This window comes from Limanda limanda, chromosome 13 (assembly GCF_963576545.1).
Source record: "Limanda limanda chromosome 13, fLimLim1.1, whole genome shotgun sequence".
In the NCBI taxonomy this organism is placed as follows: Eukaryota; Metazoa; Chordata; class Actinopteri; order Pleuronectiformes; family Pleuronectidae; genus Limanda; species Limanda limanda.
This window is the reverse complement of record NC_083648.1, coordinates 16,281,741-16,294,704: the sequence shown is the minus strand read 5'-3', so window position 1 is coordinate 16,294,704 and position 12,964 is coordinate 16,281,741. Positions and strand designations below refer to the sequence as shown.

The 12,964-nt window shown below is 42.6% G+C and overlaps 1 protein-coding gene across 1 annotated transcript; it reads left to right on the top strand.

Annotated features, from left to right (window-relative positions):
• The first annotated feature begins 300 nt into the window (after nucleotides 1-300).
• LOC133017825 (AP-2 complex subunit mu-A) lies at nucleotides 301-12,847 on the top strand. The gene is made up of 12 exons (XM_061084035.1): nucleotides 301-715; nucleotides 2,120-2,242; nucleotides 7,369-7,634; nucleotides 8,022-8,104; nucleotides 8,618-8,623; nucleotides 8,739-8,874; nucleotides 9,275-9,419; nucleotides 10,257-10,379; nucleotides 10,573-10,708; nucleotides 10,891-10,988; nucleotides 11,167-11,278; nucleotides 11,685-12,847. Exons 2-12 carry the CDS (start codon nucleotides 2,169-2,171, stop codon nucleotides 11,817-11,819), a joined length of 1,314 nt encoding a protein of 437 aa, XP_060940018.1. The 5' UTR covers nucleotides 301-715; nucleotides 2,120-2,168; the 3' UTR covers nucleotides 11,820-12,847.
• Nucleotides 12,848-12,964: the final 117 nt, after the last annotated feature.

Here is a 12,964-nt window from a genome sequence, read left to right as displayed (position 1 = left end):
ACGAGCAGGAATGTGAAGGTCAGGCAGTCTGGTGCACAGATGTGTGTGTGTGTGTGCATTTCCCTCAGAAGTGAATGACCTTATGCAGGAAGTTATGTGTTTCTAGGGAGGGGGGGTACATTCTGTAGAAGGGTGATTCAGTTAAATAAAAAAACAAGTTTAAAGTTGAAACGGATGGATTCTGCGGGACACAGAGCACCCACACAACCATAAAATAAAGTCAGATGACAGAAGTGTGTTTTCTGGCTTCCATCCAAGTCGGTGGTCCGGATCCACTTCTGGAGCTTTTCGTGAATTCCCGTTACTCAAGAACATTTAATGAAACCAGCAGGACACAGGCTGCCGGGCTCCAGAGCCTGTCCTATAGAGGGGGAGGGAGGTGCCAGCTCGTCGTGTAACTCCTCCGTGCAGCTATACCATCCATAAATCGTTAATGAACCGCCATGAAACAAATAGTAATTGAGCTGCAGCCTCTGTAGCTTATCACAACAGGGCCTGGGTGCGGTTTACACATCGCTCCAGCCGCGCCTTTTCCTGTCCAAGCGGAACGCCTGCGTGAGGCGGCGGGTCAGCTGACAGCCACAGAGCACCGGGAGGAAGCAGCGGAATCAGCGGCTGTGCGAACTGGGAGCTGCACTGCCAGAGCCCGTCACTGAGGCTGTGTCCGAGGCCGACGAGGGGGGTGAAAACCGGTGGCGCTAGCGTGAGAAGTCGGGTAAGTTCCCCTCGGTCGAAAGGGTCGAGAGTTTGTGGTTAAACAGGTGTAAATGTAGCGCGGTGACCGCTGCGGAAAAGCCGGCGGAACGGTTACATTCGCGGGAGTTGCTAACGGTAGCATCGTTAGCCTCCGCTCCGCTAGCTAACGTAAAGCTAGCATGAAACCGGAAACGAGGTGGCTTAGTTCCTTCATAATAAAAGCGCATAACGTATCACCTTGTTCGGCTTTCAAATCGAGTTTTACCCCATTGTGAAAAATTGGTGATTGCATTTGATATTGTGGATTTTTAGGTTGATTATAACAACATGTATAAATAATAATGGAGTCTGGGTGAGGGTTGTGAACGAACTGGATTTCTTTCCACCGGAAGTCAAGTTAAATTTCCTCACAGCTAGTCGCTGGTTCGCTGCACATATCTGCCAGCTAGCCTGCTAGCGTGAGCTAAATTAGCTAGCGATCTCTCACTCGGTCTATTTCCCATCACTTTGAATATAGCTGAAGGTCAGGCCTCCATCTGTGCTGGAGTCATTCAAAGCAATAATTTCCCACGTCAATCGAGTCTCAAACGAGAAACGATGAAAAATGTATGAACGTTTGGGAAATGGACCGAGGGAGCAGACATCGACCAAATAAAAGGGCGATTGCGTTTTGAAATTCGGTCACGACTCGACGATGTCTTATTGAGCAAACATTTGTTTAATCCAGGGCTCACATTTGTTTTGTGTAATCCCAATGAGCTCTGTGTGCTCAACATGTCAGCCCTCGGTCTACGAGAAATGTCGAGCTTGTCCTTCATCTCCTGGTTTCCAGAAGCGTCCTTCTTGAATGGAGGCAAATTCCTAAGATGTGTGGATCCAAAGCATTTAGCAAAATCTGCTTTGTGATAACTGCACTGAATGTAGATGGAAATTATGTCTTTATATGTTGATCTTATGTTTAGTCTATTTAGATCCAGGCAGCAAAGGATGTACAATCTAACCCAGTATAAGCAGCATATTTTCCAGCAGGCTACCTGGTGGCATCCTGCTTCAAACTGGTGGCTGCTAATCTGCTGTTAATCTGCCTTTAGTGGAAAACGAGGAATTGGCTGTGGTGAGGGTAGAGCTAGTTGAGTCTTGCTAGCCTATATGATCCTTCTTGTGTGTGTGTGCATATGAACACAAATGAGTCACCACAGTGGGCCAGCTGCAGGCCACCTTCAACTGGCCATAGAGAGTGATGTGTGTAAGAGACAGAGAACGACAGAAAAAGAGGATGTGAAGGACAAACGACTCCCTGTGTACTGTTGGTCACTCCCTCACTTTTCACTGCTTTCACTTCTGTCACCCACTTTTTCCCCTTTCCCCCCCACCCCCCAATTTCCTTCCTACAATCTCTTGCTCCATTTCTATCTCTTCCCAGGCTGGGTTTTGGTTTCACCATGGCCTGTTGGGACTGAGAAGCAGCCACAATGATTGGAGGATTGTTCATATACAACCACAAGGGGGAGGTCCTCATCTCCCGGGTCTACCGAGATGACATAGGGTACGTATCTGAAGGGGTGAAGTTACATTTTGGTGGGTGACATAGGTCACCGAGGACGCCCTGATCCGGTGTGGGTCGACAGGTTGGGTATTGATCCTAAAGGGATGAGAAAGGATTATGTCCACCTTCTTTGCAAGGAACTTCACATTTGTCTTGTTGCGTAATCTTGTCTCAACATTCAACAATATTACTTATTCTTAGACAAAACATAATTTGGTGTCAACCTTTTTTTCCCAGTTATTCTGTCAGTAAATGAACAACAAAAAAACAATTTAATGTAATTAACATGCAGTTATTGCTCATCCACTGTTTCCCATGCTGTTTGGTGTAATGATTCAGTTCATTCGTGCTTATCAAACCACACCTTCCATTTAAAAGACTAAGTGCAGCTGTTTGGAAAGTTTCTCAGAGCTGAAATCAGTGATGATATAAGACATTAACTATTGCCGCATGCAGAAGAGGCACTGAAACCTTGTTGTTCTCATCACTGGCAGCAACATCCTTTCAGTTCTCTGGATAGTGCAGTGGCTTGGCTGTACTTTGAAATACCTGATCATAATTACCTTCAGTCAAACAGTGTATATTTGGTATAAACTACCTGAACATTTCAAAACACACATCAATATTGTTTGTTAAATCTGAACATCGGGAGTCCCTGAGCAGGTTGATATTCAGTATAATTCCAAACAGTGTCTTCACCTAACGTTTATAGTAAGGTGGATATAAAGGCACGCAAGAATTTATTATTGCAGATTCTTTCAAAAGAAATCATAGACATATAGCACACCATATGAGTCCTCCATCATTACCACCTCTAATACACAATTGGAACTTGAAAATATCATTAATGGGTAGGTGTGCACATCTCCTGTCTTCACCTTTTTGATAGTTGATCATTGTCCTTTGTCTGTCCGTATCTGGAGTGAAACATGTCACAATTCAACATTTGAATAAATAAATAAATAAAAATACATAAATAATGTCAAATATATATATTTTCTAGCTTTGACATGGGGGGCTGTGGAATCTATAACTCAGTAGGTAGGTAGGAAATAATGGGTTTAAAATATCAGTAGGTTGTAATGACCCCCTCTTAAATGTGGCTGTTGCTTGAAGAGACTTTAAGCAACTAAACAGCTGAGGTAGGAGTCTATGCAAAGCTCCTGAAGATCCTGTGTGAAGGAAAATGTCCCTTTTGCGTAAAATGGAGGATTAAAACCACGGCTGAGTCATATCCAGTGTGGACGGTGTGGTAGCCATGTTGTAAAAGATGACATGTGTCTGGTTAAAGGATAATCCACACTGAATCACCTGTATCTTTAATATGTTACAGACAAACAAAACTACACTAAAGCGTATTGGCTAGAAGCGGCATGTTTTAACCCTGCACACATGAAGTGACTGCAAATAATTACTGTTTGTCTCTATCTGTCTGTACACCCTGATGAAGGCACAAGCAGATATGCGTTGGTGTATTTTAAAGCTCAAGGCCCATTTAAAGCTTTTTACATTTTTCAAACCACTTTTGAGTGCCTGGACCTGGATTCTTCATGCCATGTATTCCCTTCCATGAGCACCAGTGGTTTGAGGGACACCAGTAGCCCTCCTGCCACCTCTTTCCTTAAGAATTGAATGTATATTCTGAAAATCTAACTTTAATGGTGTCTGTGTGCCTTCTCTTAAACTAACTTGCTTGTGACACACTGTTGATGTGATGTGGAATTACCAGGTCTCCATGCGCAGGCCTAACAACCTGCCTCTTTTTTGTGTAAACTGGGTGACATCCAGTGTTTGGATTGAAGTCAGAGTAGGACGGTTCTTTCATGTCGTCTTTTAGATTTACACAGTGAGGGCTGTCAAGGTACAGAGAGGGCACAGGGGTAGAAATGGACGTCCTAACACAGAACCAATACAAGGTCTGCGGATCATTTCTTGTGCAGACCCACAAAGATTTGTGTTGCTTGTCGAAGTAATGTCGGAGCTGCTTAATGTGACTAGTTGTGTCCGCGGAGACCCCATTGAAAAGCCTATTTCAATTAGATGTGTAGAGGTTCTGCATGTTTGTTTTAATATCTAAATGAAATGAAAACTTCCCTCCAACTTTGTATTGTTTCTAGGCAGCAAGATGGAATTGTGGTCGCTAAATTGTAATTATTGCTCCGCCCTTGTCTAACAGGAGCACAAACACTGTCTCCTCATACAGAGTACTATAGGAACTAAGAGCAGCACAGACATAAAGTACTAAGAAAAGGCTAGAACTGAATGATTACCTTTATCACTACGGCGGATTTTCTCTTTTATCATTTTCGAAAGGTGCAACACTAGGATAGTGTTGTGCTTTGCATTTCCACAACCATTCTTTAAGACTCTTCTTAGGGTGCAACTGATCAGGAAACTCATGGTTTGAATCAGGTCATGGTTTAGAATAATTTTTGGATCAGCAGTTTTATAAGGAACCCAGAAATATGTATTCTAATAATAACATAGGAGATCGATGAGGTGGTGTTTTGCTCCATTCATTCCTTGTAGAGCTGTCTGCAGCACTATCTGCCTCATGCTTGCTTGGTCTTGCTATCGTCCATAAAGTTTTAACTATCCGCGTAGACAGCCAGACCTCATTATCAGCTAAAGCTGTGTGCGTACTCGTGAGTGATAATCTGTCCAGTTGTCTCATATGCGATAACTTCTCTTATACTCTAGTCTGTGTACCTGTAACTTGGGCCCTGTTGTGCGTAGGAGCTCACTATGTGGGCAAGCAGGTGCACACTCCGTACCGCCACAGACTGAATCAGTTGTGTGGAAAAACACACATTTTATGTTGAGGTCCTGCTTCAGACAAATTAGGTAGATGCTTCATATGTGGCCATGCTAAATGTAGTGCCATATTCATATGGCTTTCTAGTTACAGTGCCTACAAATGCAATGGGGTTGTCCGCCACACTTCCGTCATTAGTTCTATTTTACCAGGAAGCCGAAATGCTCCCATGCATGTGACTTAATCAACATTGAAGGCTTCTACAATTCCACATTCACATGCGTTCCAAACTGTGACCAAACAGATCAATTGTGGTCTGTAGCACCCTTAACCCTTAGAAATATTCTGCAGAAAAACAGAAATCGATGCATTTTATGTTGTTCTCAACACATTTTAATGGTGATATTTGCATTTGGATATCCTCCCTGTTGCTGCAGCATTGCAGAGTCAAACAGGCACATTATGTTGCTCTAACGTCTGCAGTGTATGTGCTATTATGTTGGGTGGAAAGCTGTGGTCACAGTGAAGGCTTTTCATCACAAGTTAAATAGAGGTTGAAATTATGTTATTGAGCTGTATAGATCAATTAATATGCACCTGATGTGCTGCAGTGAATATAAGACACAAGATTGAGCAATATAATGTTGCAAACCTTCCCTCAGCACATTTGATAGCATCATCACAAACACCATGTTACTCACTCTGTCTTTGTACATGATGCACGAAAATGTCTCTCGTGCATTTTTGTCTCTGTCCTCCCTCCGTTACTTCATCCGTGTTTCCTCTCTATCCTCTGTATCACCATTTTCCTCCATCTGTCCATCTTGGCCCCCTGTAGGAATAGGTAAGAATCGCTCCAGTGTATCGAGCATGACCCCCCCCCTCTCGTGGCCACCGATCAATGACCCCTCCCTCCCCTTCCCCGAAACCCTAAACTGCATGCCCACTGACGCCACAGTCAATGTGCTGAATCTTCCTCTAAGCATGAGTCACCTGTCATGATAAATAAAGCCCCAAGCTACTGAAATACACAAATCAATCAATCAAAGCCAAAGACACCAGCCACTTCTACAGTCCTTAGTTTATACTGTTGCTCTCTACCAACTCTATCCAATGCCTAAGCATGTAGTCTGAGCATGAATATGACTGATTAAGTCCTCATGTTTTGTTTCTACTGTGATTTTTCACATAGAAATTCAGAAATGTTTTAGATTATTCAAGGTTAATTGTATGAGCTTTCAGTCAAAAGGGATTTTGCCCAATTCAGTTTTAAACCATTTCATGTTTAATTTATTATTTAATGTTTAGGCATATTCAATGTTTTAGGATTTCTTGGTGTAGATGATGCTCATACCCAATAGCTTAGCTTTATGGGTAATTCAGACATCCTCCTAGACTGATGTACTGTACCTTTGTGCTAATAGGCTTTGAGTTATCACCATCTTGAATTTCTAAACTTGCATCTTTCAACATGTAACCTCAACAAAGAAAGCTGTTTGCTGTTTGGGTCTGCTTCGTTTTTTTTCTCATGGTACCATTCAAAAAAAGGGAAAAGTACAATTTCAATATCAGTGATTTGAAAAGTTTACATGGAGTTTTGAAGACAAAATGTAAAAGATCTTAGTACATTGTCCTTACACTTGAGTTGTTAACCAGAGTTATTTATCTTAAGAAGTAGATGGAGTTGCTTTGATTTTTGGTAACTTCGCAGTTTGTAACTGGAATTAGACCAGAAGATGTTCTCAGGCGTCTCTCGGTAGGATTTGTTTTTCTTGTCAGAACGTGCTGCATCCTCTTCACTAAGCCCTGTTATTTCTATATCCACGGTAAGCAGGGATGAGATTTCCCAAAGCATTGTTGCAAAAAGCTACGTTGTCCTGTCTGTTTTCAGTAGAACTGAATTCAAATCTAATTCAAATGGCCTTTGCAATTGAAAAATAAAATAAAACCAAATATCAGGATTATAAACATGGTTGACCCTCTTTAGTTTCTGGTGAGTCCAGTGTTAGTTATGATTCTTTGTTCAGGGTGTCAAGGTAAGCTCTGTGAGCGTCTCTCTCTCCCTCCTGGTAATTATCACCATTTACACAACAGTCCTCCTTTTCTTCCTCTTAAAGCAGCAGCTCAATGTGTCCTTTTCCAGTCTTTAGATAATGTTTTGACGATTGCTTATTACTTGAAATGGGTGGAAATGTCGTTGAGGTTTAAAGAGGTTATTTATTTAGAGCCCTGGATCTCACATGATCTCATAGGGTGGGTTAGTGTGAGTCAACACTCTAATTGTTGGATAAAAACCTGAAACAATAATCTCAAATCCTCCCTTTTCTTTCTGTCCCCATCTCTGTCCCTCTCCACCTTCCTCGCATCCCAGGCGTAACGCTGTGGACGCATTCCGTGTGAACGTGATTCACGCCCGGCAGCAGGTCCGATCCCCGGTGACCAACATCGCCCGCACCAGCTTCTTCCATGTCAAGCGCTCCAACATCTGGTTGGCGGCTGTCACGAAGCAGAATGTCAACGCTGCCATGGTGTTCGAGTTCCTTTATAAGATGTGCGATGTCATGACGGCCTATTTTGGCAAGATCAGCGAAGAGAACATCAAGAACAACTTTGTGCTCATCTACGAGCTGCTGGATGGTACGAGACTACGGCCTCTGGAGTAGAGGCTCTCAACAGTATTGTATATTTGAGTAGTAGATACATTGAGAGCCTAAATGATACCTGAACAAACCTAAAAAGTACTATAAATAGAATTCAAATACAACCAAGCTAACTCGAATGCACATCCTTTCTATATAGTGTTAATTCTGATAAAGTTTTTATTCCGACACATATCTGCAACCAAATGCAGATACTCATATGTCTGAAAATCTCATTTCGACCAATCTTAAAAATAAAAAAAACACAGGTGTCGAGTGAATGGGACCAGGAAATTACCTGCAACAACAGTCCCATATGAATTGACTAATGTGCTTCCTCTTACCATCTTATCTCAAACCAACTGTTATCTGTTTGTTCACACAGAGATCCTGGACTTTGGCTACCCCCAGAACTCAGAGACTGGAGCTCTGAAGACCTTCATAACCCAGCAGGGCATTAAGGGACAGGTCAGTGAGGCCGATGTAGACTCCCATTAGATGATAATGACAAGTTAGGCTGATAGACTGAGAATAGACTCCAGCTGCCGGTTCATTGGGTACAACTTACTAAAGGTAGTCTAATGCACAATTCCTGCAATAAATCTTTCTTTTATAAAGAATAGAATGTTTAGTTGTTAATTTAACCACTTTGAAGGCACTAGTTGGTGATTGCTTTTTTGTGTTTTATGATATTAGCGATACCCAGGTGATGGCTCTCTCTGTAGGGATATGATATAAAACTCAGTGGAAACAAAGCATTTCCTGTAGCCTGAATGTGCATCATTCATCATGCAGGAGAAAAATCCATAAACAAGAACAAATATAAGCTATGACAGACTGGGAGCAAACAAAACCTCATAAGTATGTATGAAACATGTTATTGTGTGATGACCCAAAATTACCTTTGAATTAACATTTAGCTGTTTTCCTCTCATTCTCTCCCCAACCTGTGCTCTTCGTCTTGGACCCGTCATATTTCAGCACCAGGTAAGACAACACACTGTAGCGCCGATGATCCCCTTTCATCGTCGCCTTTCTTCTGTCGGTCTCGTCAGCTCTCTCCTTTTGTACTAGTGACACAGTTTCTCCCCCCGTCTCCCAGACAAAAGAGGAGCAGTCTCAGATCACCAGCCAGGTGACGGGGCAGATCGGCTGGCGTCGCGAGGGCATCAAGTATCGCCGCAATGAACTTTTCCTGGACGTACTGGAGAGCGTCAACCTGCTGATGTCGCCACAAGGTCCAAGCTCAATCCTTCAGAAGATATTTTATTTAGAAAGATTACTAACGAAAGCAGATTTTGTTGTAGATAGTCTTACAACAGAATCTGTATCTTTGCGTTTTTTTTTTTTTTTGTCACAACAATACTCTTAAGTAGAAAGGAGGACTAGGGACTTGTAAGTCGTAAATTTGTGAGTAAAATAAAAATTAATTTAAATAAATTCCTCATTTAATGACAACTTTATTCTGGTAATAGTACGATTTTTTTGTATCTTGTAATATCTCGTCATTATTCTATTACGCCAATATTGACATGTAGACTTTGGATTTTATTTTTAAACAGAGCTGAGAGTGTAGAGAGGAAAAAGCCGCACAACACAAATAAAGTTATTATTTGACTGTGTTTTGTTTGCCCTCAGGCCAGGTCCTCAGCGCTCACGTGTCGGGCCGAGTAGTGATGAAGAGCTACCTGAGTGGAATGCCTGAGTGTAAATTTGGCATGAACGACAAGATCGTCATTGACAAACAGGGAAAGGGAGGAGCATCGGATGACGCAGGGAAGAGGTGAGAGACCACAAATCGGCTTCAGTAGAAAGTCAATTCTATTTAAACTGTGAGGCTGCAAATCAAATATATTTATATATATATTATCTGCATTTTAAGTTTCTGTATTCAACCTGCTGCTTTATATCCTGGCAAGAGAATGGGATTGTTGTGTTAAAATTGTAAGACACCACCTTGTGTGTTAGCCCCCTGTCTGTTTGAGTGTTGTCTACTTTAAAACAACACTGGCTTTACAATTTATTTATTCCTTTTCTTTGGATGCATCTCTCCTTTCTTTCCCTCTCTTTCTTTTCTATGTGCTGTACCTCAGTGATTTAGGGGGAGGAAGGTACTGTACAGACAAGTGTCCACCCTTTGTCAACTCAACACAAACATACACACACACACACATGCACACACACACATTCACATTGTACCAACACACTTGTCTTGTCCAAGCCCCTTGAGCAAATGAACCTGTCATGCACTGTCTCCCACACTATATACAAATCATCCCGGTGGTTGTTTCCTGTTTTTAGTAGAATGGTTTGTTTGTTTTGTTTCCCCACACCTCCCTGCTTGACTTTAACCCTTTACCAACTCACCTCACAGATAGTTTTTCCTTTCTTTTTTAACATTAAACTCAAAAAGGCTCATGTCTTGCTACCAACAGTTCTGTCCTCATGTGTTTGATGTTCATTTTTTTATTATGGACAATAGTTGAGGGATAGTAGTAGTAGTAGTGGTTTTGTCTTTAATGGATGTGAGAATCATCATTTTCAATATTTGATTAGTAATGTAGAAGAGGACTAATACTCTATTTTTTTCCCTGTGTCTCTCATGTGTTTGCTCTCCCAGCAGTGGGAAGCAGTCCATAGCCATCGACGACTGCACTTTCCACCAGTGTGTGCGGCTCAGTAAGTTTGACTCGGAGCGGAGCATCAGCTTCATCCCCCCCGATGGAGAATATGAGCTCATGAGGTCAGTGGATGGAGTTTTGAATATGACACAAAAGGGCGAGAGGTTGGGGGACATGAGGCAGAAGAATGTTATTAACAGTCCTTTGTTTTTACCAGGACCAATTTCTCGTGAAATAAATGTTGTGAGATATGACAGAGAAAGGTTTGGGTGAACACGAAGGCACTCTTGTGTTAAATAACCATTTTTCTTGCAGGTATCGCACCACTAAGGACATCATCCTGCCGTTCAGGGTCATCCCTCTGGTGCGGGAGGTGGGCCGCACTAAACTGGAGGTTAAGGTGGTCATCAAGTCCAACTTCAAACCCTCGCTGCTGGCTCAGAAGATCGAGGTGAGATCTCATCCCAGTTAAGCTGGTGATGAATGCAAACGACCGTAAAGCAGCACACGCCCACACATCCTGGTTTTTAGAACTATTTTCCACACATGACAAAATGACACTTGTAAACCCTTGATGCAAATATGTGAATCTTAGTTGCTTTAACATTAAAAGGCTTATTATCAATGTCCCAGGTGCGTATCCCAACACCCCTCAACACCAGCGGAGTGCAGGTGATCTGTATGAAGGGAAAAGCCAAGTACAAGGCCAGTGAGAACGCCATCGTGTGGAAGTGAGTTGTTGGCGCTCTGCTCACAAGATGTATTCAAACGTTAAACTAATCATTAACTTCCTCTTCTCTTTAACCTGGTTGTTTAACCTCCCTGTTACGCAGACAGTCCTCTTTTTGTAGCCCACCTTTTTCCGGCGACACATTTAAAAAGGTTGTTTGTGTGTCTGTGTGTGTGTAGGATCAAACGCATGGCCGGGATGAAAGAGTCTCAGATCAGCGCAGAGATCGAGCTGCTGCCCACCAACGATAAGAAGAAATGGGCCAGGCCTCCCATCTCTATGAACTTTGAGGTCAGAACACATTAACAGACTACAGTCCCTCTCTCTCTCTCTCACACGTCTCTCACTCACTTTCCAAGATTTCCAATTCAGTGTCGTTGAATAGTTTTAAACCCATCACACTAATGTGGAAAGTTTTTGGGAATTATTGTAATTTAGAAAACAACAAAAAAAGTTGGCTGATTAAATATTGTTTGAGCTTTAGTTTGAAGTAACTTTATGTACAGAGTTGGCAGCCAGACAATCAGCCACTATCAATCATGCAAATCCTATGGAGCTCACTGTTTCCTCATAAGCACACTTCCTGCTCGGAGCTGCCTTCACTGTTTGTCTCGCCCACAACAACATCCAGTAGCCCGTGTGGCCTACATCTCCCAGCATGCCCCGACACGCCCTGACCCTCCTCTCGTCTCCGCAGGTTCCTTTCGCTCCGTCTGGTCTCAAGGTTCGCTACTTGAAGGTGTTTGAGTCCAAGCTCAACTACAGTGACCACGACGTCATCAAATGGGTGCGGTACATCGGCCGCTCCGGCATCTACGAAACGCGCTGCTGAAGTCGACCCCTGCCGTGCAGCGAGCTGACCACTTCCCCGCCCCCCCCATCCTGTCCTGTTAAAAGATTTTTTTTCTTCTTCCTCTTCCTACTTTGTCTCTTCTCTTCCTTCCCCCTCAAACTCCTTATAGCTTCTCTCATCCCTCCCACCTCCCTCGCCCCTTCTAACTAGGTGTCGGAGATTGAATTTACATCATAAAAAAAAAAAAAAATGGTATAATGCAGAGATATATGCAAAATGTGAACCATTGTATCGTATATATCTTGTAGTGATGAGTAAACCTGTACACCAACTGGTGTCCGAAAGGAAAAGACAAGTGAGGCAGGGGGGGACCAGGGGGAGGGGTCTGGGGGCACCGCTTGGTGTCTGTCAGGGTTGCTCTGTTGTGTTAATTCAGTGTTATTGTTCGACCATCCACTTCCTTTAGAAGTCCCACGTGTCGTAGAGTTATCCCCGCTATGATGATGTCTAGCTGTTGTGGTTTACCATGAATCCCGATCTAGTCCCTGTACATGAGCTTCTGTCTCAGTAGAGTCAACCCTCCGAATCGAGCTGTGTCGTCTGATCCTTGTGCTGCACACTGACTGATGTTTGATCTGTGTTTATTGGGAACTGTCACTCTGGATCTCTTGTCGGTGGAAAGAGGAGGATTTAAAATGACTGAGCTCTTTAGGGTTTTTTTGTTCATTTTTTTTTTTTTTTTTTAAATGTAATTTCTTTCCCGTTTCCACTATATCTTTTTCTTTTTTTTACCAGCAAGTAAAGTCAGAACATAAAAGAACATTCCAGACAGTTTAGAAGTTCGACCATCTTCCTTGTTAGGACTCCATTTCCTCCATGTTTCTTAAGCACTAAAATCAACTTTCGTCACACTATCTTGATTCAAAAATCAGGCCCTGGAAGTATGTGTGTGTGTGTTTGCAGTGAGGTGAGGTCTCCCCCTGGTGTTTGCCTCGTCACTATCTGCTTCTTTGTGTGTGTAGCCCTGGTGACCGTTCTATCCAATAAAATCTGACTATGTAACCAAATCCCAACCTCTCATTCCTTATTTCCATTTGACTGATGTTTGTTTATATGTCATTGTCTCACTGTTTCCTCTTGACATTGTTTGAAATGAGGGTATGGGGTGGGGGTAGCTGTAGACA

Excerpts from the sequence above, each read along its gene's own strand:
- LOC133017825 (XM_061084035.1), top strand. The coding sequence starts at position 2,169 with ATGATTGGAGGATTGTTCATATACAACCACAAGGGGGAGGTCCTCATC. Across the intron at positions 2,243-7,368 it reads GTCTACCGAGATGACATAGG|GCGTAACGCTGTGGACGCAT; the intron begins GTACGTATCTGA and ends CTCGCATCCCAG. Across the intron at positions 9,420-10,256 it reads TCGGATGACGCAGGGAAGAG|CAGTGGGAAGCAGTCCATAG; the intron begins GTGAGAGACCAC and ends TTGCTCTCCCAG.